The following is a 15,820-nucleotide window of genomic DNA, read 5'->3' on the forward strand; positions in this document are numbered from 1 at the left end:
GACCACTGGGAAAAAAAAAAAAAAAACTAAATCATTGTAGATCACTGACATTTGACCTAGTTGTATTTGAAAGGAACAATCAGTTTCACAGTATTTTATTACATTTTCTGCACAATGTAAAGTACAGTCCTTAGTCCCCCGAGGAGAATATCAAAACTACATCTTTACGTAATGTCATACACCTCCCCACTCAAAAAAATAAAACATTTTAATCATTTACAACAAAGTACAGCAACATTTTATTGTCTTCAGTCACTAAGTCTGGACCTCAGGCAGTAAAACACATCCTGGATGCAATTTAGAACAGTGTCGACGTCCCAAACAAACTCCCCCGATTGAGGGCTTCATGATTAGTTGAATCAGGTGTACTGGTGAAGTTACTCGAGGAGGGGGGAATGATAAACGATCTAGAACAGTATGCAGACACAAAACTCACCAATAAGAGGTCAACTGGTACTTAAATGGAAAACCTTTAATAATCTTGTGAGTTCAGTTTTTTTTTAAAAACACACCTCAAGCATTGCCCAACATATTTACATATACACCTTTAACTGGTAATCCAGTACACCTGTAGAAACAGTTCCAGTACATCGTTGATCAGACAGTGGCCTCGGGTTGCAAAAAAATCACCTGGTTTTCAAGAAGAAGAAAAAAAGAAGGAGTGAATAAAGAGGAATCCTCCAACCAGGATTTCTGGGAAAGTTACTGGATTTTTTTTTTTTGACACCGTCGTCGTGGAAACCATCCCTGAGTGAGTGAAGCTAAAAAAGGTAACCATTAGGGGGTGGAAAGGGTGGCCCTCAGATCAGATCTTAACCATTAGGGGGTGGAAAGAGGTGGCCCTCAGATCAGATCTTAACCATTAGGGGGTGGAAAGAGGTGGCCCTCAGATCAGATCTTAACCATTAGGGGGTGGAAAGAGGTGGCCCTCAGATCAGATCTTAACCATTAGGGGGTGGAAAGAGGTGGCCCTCAGATCAGATCTTAACCATTAGGGGTGGAAAGAGGTGGCCCTCAGATCAGATCTTAACCATTAGGGGGTGGAAAGAGGTGGCCCTCAGATCAGATCTTAACCATTAGGGGTGGAAAGAGGTGGCCCTCAGATCAGATCTTAACCATTAGGGGGTGGAAAGAGGTGGCCCTCAGATCAGATCTTAGCCATTAGGGGGTGGAAAGATATGGCCTGATTGAGACATTCAGCATATGAACAGGGCTTGTGTGGTCAGCTGCAACAAACAAAAACAGGTTGCAAAATTCCCTGGTTTTCCCAAATCCCGGTTGGCAGATTCCCGCAATCAGGAAGGAATATGCAGGTAATCCAGGGACTCTCCAAACAGGATTTCTGGAAAACTTGGGAATTTATTGAGCGTTCCCAAAAAACGTGCAACCATAGTTCAGCATATGAATTGAGGAAATTGGTTATTTAATAGCTGACCCTGTGTCAGTGGTGAGGGTCAACATCTACCACCGAGGCTCAGTGAGACCCTAGCCCTCAACATGGGGGGGGGGGTCAACATATGAGCACGGGGTTGTGTGAGACCCTAGCCCTCAACATGGGGGGGGGGGGGGGTCAACATATGAGCACGGGGTTGTGTATGCTCCGCCACAGTCTAATGATCTGCCGCGGGCTCCGCCGGTGCACCAGCAGCAGTTCCTTATGGACGCACGGGTTCTCCCGGTCCTGCTCGCGAATGTCGAACGTCTGGAAGCCATCGTGCGCCTCTGGAAGGATTCCCAGTGCGTTGAAGCACATCCCAGAGTAGACGTCGTCGATGGGGTAGAGAGGGAGGAACTTGGAGACGCCGTAAAGAGGTCTGATCAACGACCCCGAGAAGAGGTAACCGCCTCCCCCGGCGTACGCAGGGTAAGGCCCGTCGTAGAAGGTCGGGGGGATATAGTACTTGCTCTTAGAGTCGCGGAGGGGACTAGCAGTGGAGATGATCTGGCCCAGGTAGAGCGTAGAGTTCTTGTTAGGCTCCAGGGCCTGCAGGTAGCCCAGTATGGCCTCAGTGTTGGCGAAGACGTCGTCGTCCCCTTTAAAGACAAAGGAGACTTTAGGACAGCGGCTCAGGACCCACCTGTAGAACACCTGCTCCTTTAGCGTGAGGTTAAAGAACGAGTCGTGGAAGTCCCATTGGAGGAGGTCGCCGTGGTGACGCGCCTCAAGCACCAGTAGCTGGCTCAGGTCGGGCTCGTCCAATGGCGAGGATCCCAACAGGAACACTATACGAACTCTGACCCCTCCTCCATACAGCGCTTCTCGCCCCCACGTCTCCCGTACCGCCTGTCTCTGATCAAAGTTCCTCGGGGTCGACTTGATGGCGAAGAGGAGGAAGGTTTCTCCGTCTTCCGAGGTGCACTTCTCTGGTTGGTCAATCAGGATAGGAGGGTTTCTACACTCCATCCCAAGCAGGAAGTCCTGGTGGAGTTCTGGATAGGAAGTAAAGTCATGAATGTTTGTCCGCAGCTGCTCGGAGTCGTGTCGGCAATGGGACCAGTCCAGTCCCGCCGGTCTTGTCGAGTTCCCCCCCTTGTCCAGTCGTCTGATGCCAGAATAAAAAACACGGTTCCAATAGGCTGTGTTCTGAGGTATAGCCTTCTCGAGGGCGGCAAAGACAGCAGCCTGGTGGAGATCAGGAGTAGGTGTAACAGTGACCTGAATAGGGACACTTTTTGTACTGTCCTTGGTAAGGGTCAGTCTGAGGTAAGTTGGGACCGGCTTGGTGGGCAGTGTTTCAAAGCTGATCTCGGACCTGGGGTTGGCTGAGACTTCCAGTAGAGCTCTGTGTCTGTGGGCCAGATGGAGGTTGAGTGAGGAGTACAAGAAGATGAGGCAGAGGCTGCACAGGACGGCCATGACGACGAGGGCCTTGATACGTCTCATCCTCTGGGTCCTGGATGGGGTTCACCTGCAGTACAGCATGGGAGTGGGAGGGTTCTAGAATGGAGGCAGGATTCTAGAATGGAGGCAGGGTTCTAGGAAGAGAACCATCCAGATATTCCAGACAATCCTGTTTGTGATTCTTCAGTGCCTGTTGTCTTGTGTTTGCCTGGTGACGAGAAAGAAAACAAAATCTTGTGTTCATTTTGTCTAGTTGTAAAGGCACTTGTCTTTCACAGCTTAGTAAAAAATCCAAACTATCTGCCATCAAATAGTCTTTTAAGTCTTCTATCCCTCTGTTTGGCTATAGACTAGTCTCAGTACTATGTTCCAAAGCCTTAGCTTGCTACAATGACTTCTGTCAAAGGGCAAAGCGGTGGACACAAAAGGAAAACTAAACGAGTTGGCTGATTTGCAGAAACTAAAAGTCAAGCAGGAAGACAGTCAAATGGAGTGTAGAGGTTTTCCTGTGGTTTATACTGTGGTCTAAATGTGTCACGAGAGAAAGAACTGCTGTGTGCTGATAAAGACTAAAAACAAATCCAACATAACCCAGAAACAGTGTTGAACATGAGGTTTAAGATGAGGAGTAATACTTTAACTGGACAGGCCACTGGAGAGAATACTTTAACTGGACTAGGTGGGAGATCAAACAGGACAGGTAAGTAGAATTGTACCAATAAAATTTAATTTGTGTAGGAGATTCCAATTCCATTTCAAAATGTAACCAGCAAGCCACACTGGAGAGAAGGCAACATGTGCAGTGTATTCAGGCCACACTGGAGAGAGGGCATCATGTCCAGTGTATTCAGACCACACTGGAGAGGGGGCATCATGTACAGTGTTTTCAGGCCACACTGGAGAGAGGGCATCATGTACAGTGTATTCAGGCCACACTGGAGAGAGGGCATCATGTACAGTGTATTCAGGCCACACTGGAGAGAGGGCATCATGTACAGTGTATTCAGGCCACACTGGAGAGAGGGCATCATGTACAGTGTATTCAGGCCACACTGGAGAGAGGGCATCATGTACAGTGTATTCAGGCCACACTGGAGAGAGGGCATCATGTACAGTGTATTCAGGCCACACTGGAGAGAGGGCATCATGTACAGTGTATTCAGACCACACTGGAGAGAGGGCATCATGTACAGTGTATTCAGGCCACACTGGAGAGGCCACAGGAGAGAGGGCATCATGTACAGTGTATTCAGACCACACTGGAGAGAGGGCAACATGTACAGTGTATTCAGACCACACTGGAGAGAGGGCAACATGTACAGTGTATTCAGACCACACTGGAGAGAGGGCAACATGTACAGTGTATTCAGACCACACTGGAGAGGCCACTGGAGAGAGGGCATCATGTACAGTGTATTCAGACCACACTGGAGAGAGGGCATCATGTCCAGTGTATTCAGACCACACTGGAGAGAGGGCATCATGTCCAGTGTATTCAGACCACACTGGAGAGAGGGCATCATGTCCAGTGTATTCAGGCCACACTGGAGAGAGGGCATCATGTACAGTGTATTCAGACCACACTGGAGAGAGGGCAACATGTCCAGTGTATTCAGACCACACTGGAGAGGCCACTGGAGAGAGGGCATCATGTCCAGTGTATTCAGGCCACACTGGAGAGGCCACTGGAGAGAGGGCAACATGTACAGTGTATTCAGACCACACTGGAGAGGCCACTGGAGAGAGGGCATCATGTCCAGTGTATTCAGGCCACACTGGAGAGGCCACTGGAGAGAGGGCATCATGTCCAGTGTATTCAGACCACACTGGAGAGAGGGCATCATGTCCAGTGTATTCAGACCACACTGGAGAGAGGGCAACATGTCCAGTGTATTCAGACCACACTGGAGAGAGGGCAACATGTCCAGTGTATTCAGACCACACTGGAGAGAAGGCATCATGTACAGTGTATTCAGACGACACTGGAGAGAGGGCATCATGTACAGTGTATTCAGACCACACTGGAGAGGCCACTGGAGAGAGGGCAACATGTCCAGTGTATTCAGACCACACTGGAGAGAGGGCATCATGTCCAGTGTATTCAGACCACACTGGAGAGGCCACTGGAGAGAGGGCATCATGTACAGTGTATTCAGACCACACTGGAGAGGCCACTGGAGAGAGGGCATCATGTCCAGTGTATTCAGACCACACTGGAGAGAGGGCATCATGTCCAGTGTATTCAGACCACACTGGAGAGAGGGCAACATGTCCAGTGTATTCAGACCACACTGGAGAGAGGGCATCATGTCCAGTGTATTCAGACCACACTGGAGAGAGGGCAACATGTACAGTGTATTCAGACCACACTGGAGAGAGGGCATCATGTCCAGTGTATTCAGACCACACTGGAGAGAGGGCAACATGTCCAGTGTATTCAGACCACACTGGAGAGAGGGCATCATGTCCAGTGTATTCAGACCACACTGGAGAGAGGGCAACATGTACAGTGTATTCAGACCACACTGGAGAGAGGGCATCATGTACAGTGTATTCAGACCACACTGGAGAGAGGGCAACATGTACAGTGTATTCAGGCCACACTGGAGAGGCCACTGGAGAGAGGGCATCATGTCCAGTGTATTCAGACCACACTGGAGAGGCCACTGGAGAGAGGGCATCATGTCCAGTGTATTCAGACCACACTGGAGAGGCCACTGGAGAGAGGGCAACATGTCCAGTGTATTCAGACCCCTTCCCTTTGCCACATTACAGCCTTATTTTCTAAAATGTATACACTTTTATTAATTTGTCAAATTTGACACAAAATACCCTGTTGGGGTTCTGAGAATATGTAACGACCCTGGGTATATAATACGTGACATACATATTCATGTCACTGCGGGAGAGAGGTGAAGGCGGAAGTTTAAATACACCTTAGCCAAATACATTTAAACTCAGACATTTAGTCTGAGTTAAAATTCCTTGTCTTAAGTCAGTTAGGATCACCACTTGATTGTAAAAATGTGAAATGTCAGAATAATATTAGAGTGAATGATTTCTTTCAGCTTGTATTTATTTCATCACATTCCCAGTGGGTCAGAAGTTTACGTACACTCAATTTGTATTTGGTAGCATTGCCTTTAAATTGTTTAACTTGGGTCAAACATTCTGGGTAGCCTTCCACAAGCTTCCCACAAAATGTTGGGTGAATTTTGGCCCATTCCTCCTGACAGAGCTGGTGTAACTGAGTCAGGTTTGTAGGCCTCCCTGCTCCCACACGCTTTTTCAGTTCAACCCACAAATGTTCTATAGGATTGAGGTCGTGAAGTGCACCAGTCCCTCCTGCAGCAAAGCACCCCCACAACATGATGCTGTCTCCCCCGTGCTTCGCGGTTGGGATGGTGTTCTTCAGCTTGCAAGCCTCCCCCTTTTTCCTCCAAACATAACGATGGTCATTATGGCCAAACAGTTATATTTTTGTTCCATCAGACCAGAGGACATTTCTCCAAAAATACAATCTTTGTCCCCATGTTGCAGTTGCAAACTGTAGTCTGGCTTTTTTATGGCGGTTTTGGAGCAGTGGCTTCTTCCTTGCTGAGCGGCCTTTCAGGTTATGTTGATATAGGACTCGTTTTACTGTGGATATAGATACTTTTGTACCCGTTTCCTCCAGCATCTTCACATGGTCCTTTGCTGTTCTGGGATTGAGTTGTACTTTTTGCAAAAAAGTATGTTCAGCTCTAGGAGACAGAACGCGTCTCCTTCCTGAGCGGTATGACGGCTGCGTGGTCCCATGGTTTATACTTGCGTACTATTGTTTGTACAGATGAACGTGGTACCTTCAGACGTTTGGAAATTCCTCCCAGGGATGAACCAGACTTGTGGAGGTCTACAATTTATTTTCTGAGGTCTTGGCTGATTCCCAATGATGTCAAGCAAAGTGGCACTGAGTTTGAAGGTAGGCCTTGAAACACATCCACAGGTACACTTCCAATTGACTCAAATTATGTCAATTAGCCAATCAGAATCTTCTAAAGCCATGACATCATTTTCTCTAATTTTGTAAGCTTTAAAAATAAATAAAAAGGTACAGTCAACTTAGTGAATTTAAACTCTGGAATTGTGATACAGTGAATTATAAGTGAAATAATCTGTCTGTTGGAAAAATGACTTGTGTCATGCACAAAGTAGATGTCCTAACAGACTTGCCAAAACTATAGTTTGTTAACAAGAAATTTGTGGAGTGGTTGAAAAACGAGTTAATGACTCCAACCTGAGTGTATGTAACCTAGTTTTAATGACTCCAACCTGAGTGTATGTAACCTAGTTTTAATGAATCCAACCTGAGTGTATGTAACCTAGTTTTAATGACTCCAACCTGAGTGTATGTAAACTAGTTTTAATGACTCCAACCTGAGTGTATGTAAACTAGTTTTAATGACTCCAACCTGAGTGTATGTAAACTTCAGACTTCAACTGTATACAATACATGTACATTATGTCAGGATATTTTACTGTTAACCATCAGGGATCCTCTGGAAGGAGAAGAGACACAGTCTGGTACCAGTCACCATGACAGCCGTGAGATGGGGAGGAATGAGCACTTTGGGGTGAGAGGTCAGGTCAGATGAAGCGAGGAAGAACAGATATCACTAAGGTTATGTCTAGCAACAGAGATGCATTGGCTGTTCAGATGTGTAGGAGGAGACTCGGCATAGGAGAAAGGGTTAAATATCAGTGCGTGTGTGAATATGGTCTTTTTCGAGTCAGCTGCTCGATCCTTCAGGAATAATAAACGTTTAAGCGTCGAGTTCTTACTCTAATAATTAAAACCTATCAAGCCCATAATGACAAAAGCAAAAACAGGTTTTCAGAAATGTATTCAGACCCTTTGCTATGAGACTCAAGATTTAGCTCAGGTTCATCCTGTTTCCATTGATCATCTTTGAGATGTTTCTACAACTTTGATTGGAGTCCACCTGTGGTAAATTCAATTGATTGGAAAGGCACAGACCATATAAAAAGGTCCCACAGTTGACAGTGCATGTCAGAGAAGAAAAACAACCCATGAGGTGGAAGGAATTGTCCGTAGAGCTCCGAGACAGGATTGTGTCAATGCACAGATCTGGGGAATGGGACCAAAACATTTCTGCAGCATTGAAGGTCCCCAAGATCTGACACTCATGGTAGGGCTTGCAAATCATTACAGACTACAAATGGAAGCACAGCTGAAAGCTGCTCAGTGACCTGAGACTACCAGACAAGCTAAACTACTTCTATGCTTGCTTCAAGGCAAATAACACTGAAACATGCATGAGAGCACCAGCTGTTCTGGAAGACTGATCACGCTCTCCGCGGCAGATGTGAGTACGACCTTTAAACAGGTCAACATTGACAAGGCCGCAGGCCCAGACGGATTACCAGGACGTGTACTGCGAGCAGGTGCTGACCAAATGGCAAGTGTCTTCACTGACATTTTCAACCTCTGAGACTGTAATACCAACATGTTAAGCAGACCACCATAGTGACTGTGACCAAGACCACCAAGGTAACCTGCCTAATTGACTACCGACCCGTAGCACTCACATCCGTAGCCATGAAGCGCTTCGAAAAGCTATTCATGGCTCACATCAACACTATCATCCCAGAAACCCTAGATCCACTCCAATTTGCATACCGCCCAAACAGATCCACAGATGATGCTATCTCTATTGCACTCAACACTGCCCTTTCCCACCTGGACAAAAGGAACACCTATGTGAGAATGCTATTCATTGACTACAGCTCAGCGTTCAACATCATAGTGCCCTCAAAGCTCATCAATAAGCTAAGGACCCTGGGACTAAACACCTCCCTCTGAAACTGGATCCTGGACTTTGATGGGCCGCCCTCAGGTGGTAAGGGTAGGCAACAACACATCCACCACGCTGATCCCCAACACAGCGGCCCCTCAAGGGTGCGTGCTCAGCCCCCTCCTGTGCTCTCTGTTCACTCATGACTGCATGGCCAGGCACGACTCCAACGCCATCATTAAGTTTGCCGATGACAACAATGGAAGGCCTGATCACCGACAATGACGAGACAGCCAATATGGAGGTCAAAGACTTGGTCGTGTGGTGCCAGGACAACAACCTCCCTCAACGTGATCAAGACAAAGGAGATGATTGTGGACTACAGGAAAAAGAGGACCGAGCACGCCCCCATTCTCATAGACGGGGCTGCAGTAGAGTAGGTTGAAAGCTTCAAGTTCCTTGGTGTCCACATTACCAAACTAACATGGTCCAAGCACACCAAGACAGTCGTGGAGAGGGCACGACAAAACCTATTCGCCCTCAGGAGACTGGAAAGATAACTCTACCTACATGTACAGATTACCTCAACTAATCGGTGCCCTCTCTATAGAGGGGTACCGGTACATAGTCTCGCAATTGTTATCTCTCTGCTGCTCTTTAATTACTTGTTACTTTTATTTCTTATTCATATTTTTTCAAACTGCATTGTTGGTTAGGGGCTCGTAAGTAAGCATTAAACGTCAAGGTCTACTACACCTGTTGTATTCGGCACATGTGATGAATACAATTTGAACACAGTGGCCTCCATCATTCTTAAATGGAAGAAGTATGGAACCACCAAGACTCCTCCCAGAGCTGGTCACCCGGCCAAACTGAGCAATCAGAGGAGAAGGGACTTGGTCAGGGAGGTGACCAAGAACCTGATGGTCACTGACAGAGAGCCAGAGTTCCTCTGTGGAGATGGGAGAACGTTTCAGAAGGACAACCATCTCTGCAGCACTCCACCAAATCAGGCCCTTATAGTAGAGGGGCCAGATGGAAGCCACTCCTCAGTAAAAGGCACGACAGCCCGCTCAGAGTTTGCCAAAAGGCACCTAAAGGACTCACAGACCATAAGAAACAATACTTTTTGTTCTGAATGCCACGCCTGGAGGAAACCTGGCACCATCCCAATTGTGAAGCATGGAGGTGGCAGAATCATACTCTGGGGATGTTTTTCAGCAGCAGGTACTGGGAGACTAGTTGGGATCGAGGGAAAGATTAATGGAGAATACAGTACAGAGAGATCCTTCATGAAAACCTGCTCCAGAGCGCTCAGGACCTCAGTCTGAGGTGAATGTTTACCTTCCAACAGGACAACGACCCTAAGCACAAAGCCAAGACAATGCAGGAGTGGCTTTGGGACAAGTCTCTAAATGTCTTGAGTGGCCCTGCCAGAGCCCGGACTTGAACCCGATCCAACATCTCTGGAAAGACCTGAAAATAGCTGTGCAGCGACGCTCCCCATCCAACCTGACAGAGCTTGAGAGGATCTGCAGAGAAGAAGAGAGAAACTCCCCAAATACAGGTGTGCCAAGCTTGTAGCGTCATACCCAAGAAGACTCTAGGCTGTAATCACTGCCAAAGGTGCTTCAACAAAGTACTGAGTAAAGGGTCTGAATACTTATGCAAATATGATATTTAAAAGAAAATGCTTTGTCATTATGGGGTATTGTGTATAGATTGATGAGGGGAGGAAAACAATTTAATCCATTTTAGATTAAGACTAAAATAAAACGTGGGAAAAGTAAAGGGGTCTGAGTACTTTCCAAATACACTGTAAATATCAAGAACTTATTCACGTAAATCAAAAGGTGGTTGAACAGTTAGAATATCTAGAGAGGACTGCACCTTGTGTACTCTCCACTCACCTCACCTGTGAGTCATTAGGAACTCCTACAGGCAGAGTAATCAACAGTTCTCATTCCTGAGGGGCCAGCTAGAGTCAACACCTAGAGAACAGAGGCTTTTGCATCCTACACTGCACCCTATTCCCTACATGGCACCCTATTCCCTACATGAAACCCTATTTCCTACATGAAACCCTATTTCCTACATGAAACCCTATTTAATACACTACTTTTGACCAGGGTTTGGGACACAACCAGGACCTTGTGTTTGTTATTGTGAGAGAGGATAAGGAGGGAGAGGATAAGGAGGGAGAGGGGGTAGTGTTTGTTATTGTGAGAGAGGAGAAAGAGGGAGAGGAGAAAGAGGGAGAGGAGAAAGAGGGAGAGGAGAAAGAGGGAGAGGAGAAAGAGGGAGAGGAGAAAGAGGGAGAGGAGAAAGAGGGAGAGGGGGTAGTGTTTGTTATTGTGAGGGAGGGAGGGAAGGGTAATACCTCAACTGTCGTTAAGGAAAAGGCACCATCCACTTGCCCAGATAAAAAAATTGAAATGGAAAATGTGGATTATAAGAGTTGTACAGCATCCATATAACGACACAGATCAAACTAACTCACTGCCAGGCAGATATAACGACACAGAGCAAACTAACTCACTGCCAGGCAGATATATAACGACACAGAGCAAACTAACTCACCGCCAGGCAGATATATAACGACACAGATCAAACTAACTCACCGCCAGGCAGATATATAACGACACAGATCAAACTAACTCACCGCCAGGCAGATATATAACGACACAGATCAAACTAACTCACCGCCAGGCAGATATATAACGACACAGATCAAACTAACCCACCGCCAGGCAGATATAACGACACAGATCAAACTAACTCACCGCCAGGCAGATATAACGACACAGATCAAACTAACTCACCGCCAGGCAGATATAACGACACAGATCAAACTAACTCACCGCCAGGCAGATATAACGACACAGATCAAACTAACTCACCGCCAGGCAGATATATAACGACACAGATCAAACTCACTCACCGCCAGGCAGATATATAACGACACAGATCAAACTAACCCACCGCCAGGCAGATATATAACGACACAGATCAAACTAACTCACCGCCAGGCAGATATAACGACACAGATCAAACTCACTGCCAACACAGATTCAACAGGTGCCACCGCCAGGCAGAGTGAGACATGGGAAAGGTCACCTGACCAACGAATCGATTTGTAGGTTAAGCAGTTACTAGGTAATAGTCTTCACAGAACGTTTCTCTGAAGGAGATTTACTTTGGCTTTTCTTTATAAAAAAAAAAAAATAGCTTAGTCATGTGGTTTGGTTAATCATTTAACAACAAATATTATTTCCAAGGGGAGTCCCGAAATAAAATAACTGTATTGCACCAATCAAAGCCCTACCGACAATAACCTCGTTTAAATTAGTCTAAAGTTGGCTAATGACCGAACAGTGAAACAATGATTCATGTCTACGTCTCTGTAACTGTACATGTAGCTATGTAAACTAGGGACCGTGCGCTGAAATAAGTGACTATCGTGCAATCTCGGTGACGTTTTTAAAATAAAAGTATATTGGACTGTGAATAATAGGTCAGTCTGCCCGAGCGACCAATCGTAGACGAATCCGTCTTTGTAACCTCGAATTAAATATGTTAGAATTAAAATAATTATATGGGGGTAGATGGATTGAAATAGTTTAGTAGCTCCAACTTCATTATAATGTTGTTTCTGGCGATAAATGTCTTTAGGCATAGTTCAAATGCAATATTTTATAACATACAACGGTTACAATTCACAGAAAGGTAGGGTGGGAAAAAAACGTTTACTTACGGTCCGGGAACTTTTCCTCCAGTTCCTTCCTTTTCAGTGTCGGCTGATGAATCAGACGATCATGTCCCTACGGTGTCAAAAACGTTTTGTAGGCTGCATTTGATCAACCGCAGGACTGACAAGCAAAAAGACTTCCCTTAATTATCTCAAGGAGTGGCAACAGCATATTTTCCGGCAAGCTCGCACAGGCACAGGAGCTGCGACCAGCCCATAGAGAATCATAGAGGCCTCTAGTGGCCTAAAAGCCATTTTGCCATGGGCACTGCCACCATTTCTTTACCTACCTATTGTTCACCAAATACCTTTTTTGCACTTTTGGTTAGAGCCTGTAAGTAAGCATTTCACTGTAAGGTCTACTACACCTGTTGTATTCAGCATTTCACTGTAAGGTCTACTACACCTGTTGTATTCAGCATTTCACTGTGAGGTCTACTACACCTGTTGTATTCAGCATTTCACTGTGAGGTCTACTACACCTGTTGTATTCAGCATTTCACTGTGAGGTCTACTACACCTGTTGTATTCAGCATTTCACTGTGAGGTCTACTACACCTGTTGTATTCAGCATTTCACTGTGAGGTCTACTACACCTGTTGTATTCAGCATTTCACTGTGATTCAGGTCTACTACACCTGTTGTATTCAGCATTTCACTGTGAGGTCTACTACACCTGTTGTATTCAGCATTTCACTGTGAGGTCTACTACACCTGTTGTATTCAGCATTTCACTGTGAGGTCTACTACACCTGTTGTATTCAGCATTTCACTGTGAGGTCTACTACACCCTGTTGTATTCAGCATTTCACTGTGAGGTCTACTACACCTGTTGTATTCAGCATTTCACTGTGAGGTCTACTACACCTGTTGTATTCAGCATTTCACTGTGAGGTCTACTACACCTGTTGTATTCAGCATTTCACTGTGAGGTCTACTTACACCTGTTGTATTCGGCGCACGTGACAAATAAACTTAAGATTTGATCTGCTTATTAGCCTCTCTACTGTATATAACCTCTCTGATCTGCTTATTAGCCCCTCTACTGTATATAACCTCTCTGATCTGCTTATTAGCCCCTCTACTGTATATAACCTCTCTGATCTGCTTATTAGCCCCACCCCACAGAGGTTCCTTTGCCAACCAGAGGAGGATGTTACATGTTGTCTTGGCAACAGAACCACCTTAGGCAGGGCGGGGGCAATAAACAGACCAGATCGCAGCCCCACCTCACCATCGCTCAACCTGCTCCACTACAGCCCCCACCTCAAGTAGAGACACCCCCCCCCCCCCCAATTGCTAAAGGCCTGTATGAACTATGCATAGAGAATGATAGAGGCCTCTAGTGGCCAAAAAGCATGGGCAGTACCATTGAGGGCTTCCACCATTTTTTATGTAGACAACTGGGTGAGACTTCCAACTTAATTGGCTGATCCCTCCTGGTGACCCTGTTGGACATGCCTTTACGATCAACCAATCGTAAAGAAGAACATGTACAACTTCAAAATGGAGATAAGAGAGAGCCTCAATGGCACTGCCCATTCTGTCACAGACTCGATAATGGCACAGCTACAAAGATAGTTCCAGAGAGAGATCGGGTGATAGAACAATTCTGCATTTACCTGGTCTATTTGTTATTAATGGTTAACAATTCATACTTAACTAATAGTAAGCCATTTCTGTCCTGCTACTGTCTGTGTTTTATAATGGTCTCCACTCTAGTTCCCTGCAGCTAATCTGGGCCTATGGTCACCTGAGATGGCTTGAGCTGACAAATGAGTTAAAGACTGCATAACATAGACAAGAATGTGTTTTATTAGAGATAGCTTATGGGAGGGGAGGGGGGGGGTCTCTAAATTGCCCTTGCATCTGGGAAACTAAGCCAGGGTGGGGTTAAGACAACCCAGGACAATGATAGGATGAACCCAGAGTGGCTTATGATGCTCCTTGGTCTGCATGAGGGGGGAGGGAGGGATTGAACCAAACATTACTGAGCATTCTTAGTGTCAGCTATATAAAGAACTCTGCATTTGTGTAAAGGTTTGGTTACTCGGACCAACATTCAAGGATGGGGGTCGACCAGCCTCATTATTGCAATAATTTAATTGATTTGAAATAAAGATGATTGATTTGAAGAAATGACAGAGTCTCTCTCAGTATGAATTTTCCATGACAATAGCTAAGAGAACTCACCCTCGTTATCCACCATCTTTATAAGCTGCCTGGCTGCCCAGACTCCTTGCTCCAGTCAAACACGCTACACCACAGACATTAAGTTTCTTACGGGTCAACGCTATCTAAACCCTACGGCTTACCGACCTAAATTCAAAATGGGGGTAGATACAAGTCAAGGATGCGATACAGCACGGACAAACTCAGATAGAGCAGCTGGAGGATTCAGTTGGAGTCGTCAAAACAATGTGGTCATACGTTTTATTTTCCACAACAATTCTTTATTTTTTAATTTTATTTTTTATTACAGGTTTAATTAATGAATTAATCTCGTCTTTATTGAAGAGAAAGAGACCAATATTTATACACAGACTAGAACAACGTCCTTTAAATCAAAAGCTTGTCTTCCTTTACATGCCAAAATAAGTTGAAATCAATAGCTTTCCCCAATAAAAATTTTTTTAAAAAAAAAGCTTTTTTAAAGTATAGTAAGCTAGTATAGTCGGTAACACAAAGTAGAGAGGAGGTGAATGGACATATAACACAAGTAGCATTGAAGGAAAATAAAGAAATAAGAGAATTGGAATAAAAAAATGGGGAAAAATGCAAAAAATGAATTTTAAAAACATAACTAGGTTATTATCTGTTGTATGGGTAATTTATTCATTTATATATCTGTAACCTTGTTTAAAAATACTTTGTAAATTACATTTTATTATCAATATTAAAGGTCTTTCAAGGCCACTGTGTGAATACATGCATTTCCTCAAATCGAGTTCAGCAGTCCAGCATTCCTGAGGTGTCCCAAAGCAGAAAGAATACAGGATTTAATCAGGGACATTCACTTTCCGATTAGCTCGGCACTTTGTCGTGTGCAGTCCACAACACATCATGATTGTCTGGTTTCATTCTGAAAGGCACTCTGCAGTAACTCTCCCACTATGGTACAGTCCACAAGTTAGTGTTCTGATTAGCGTCTGATGGCCACAGCCATCACTGCCGGTGGTACAGTTTTGCACCATGTTCAGCAGAACAGGAGAGGCACTAGGACACTAGGACTAGCGTTGATGACCTGATCAACACCGGGGTGATGAGAGGAGATACACTGCAAAGGCAAGATGAGATACACTGCAAAGGCAAGATGAGATACACTGCAAAGGCAAGATGAGATACACTGCAAAGGCAAGATGAGCTATCTGCTATAAAAAAAACTGCAAAGGCAAGAGTGTATACCTGCAAAGGCAATGGGGAGATAGGGGAGGC

The 15,820-nt window shown here is 45.3% G+C and overlaps 1 protein-coding gene across 2 annotated transcripts; it reads right to left on the bottom strand.

Moving 5' to 3' along the window:
* Positions 1-777: 777 nt before the first annotated feature.
* On the bottom strand, positions 778-12,576 carry b3gnt2l (UDP-GlcNAc:betaGal beta-1,3-N-acetylglucosaminyltransferase 2, like). 2 transcript variants are annotated; one of them, XM_029655030.2, is made up of 2 exons: positions 12,392-12,576; positions 778-3,050 (listed from the first exon to the last, which is right to left on the bottom strand). In XM_029655030.2, exon 2 carries the CDS (start codon positions 2,882-2,884, stop codon positions 1,571-1,573), a length of 1,314 nt encoding a protein of 437 aa, XP_029510890.2. In that variant the 5' UTR covers positions 2,885-3,050; positions 12,392-12,576; the 3' UTR covers positions 778-1,570. The 2 variants fall into 2 exon arrangements, with proteins under 2 accessions (XP_029510890.2, XP_029510891.2); XM_029655031.2 differs by lacking the exon at positions 12,392-12,576 and adding an exon at positions 11,661-11,750.
* Positions 12,577-15,820: the final 3,244 nt, after the last annotated feature.

This window comes from Oncorhynchus nerka, linkage group LG14 (assembly GCF_034236695.1).
Source record: "Oncorhynchus nerka isolate Pitt River linkage group LG14, Oner_Uvic_2.0, whole genome shotgun sequence".
Classification (NCBI taxonomy): Eukaryota; Metazoa; Chordata; class Actinopteri; order Salmoniformes; family Salmonidae; genus Oncorhynchus; species Oncorhynchus nerka.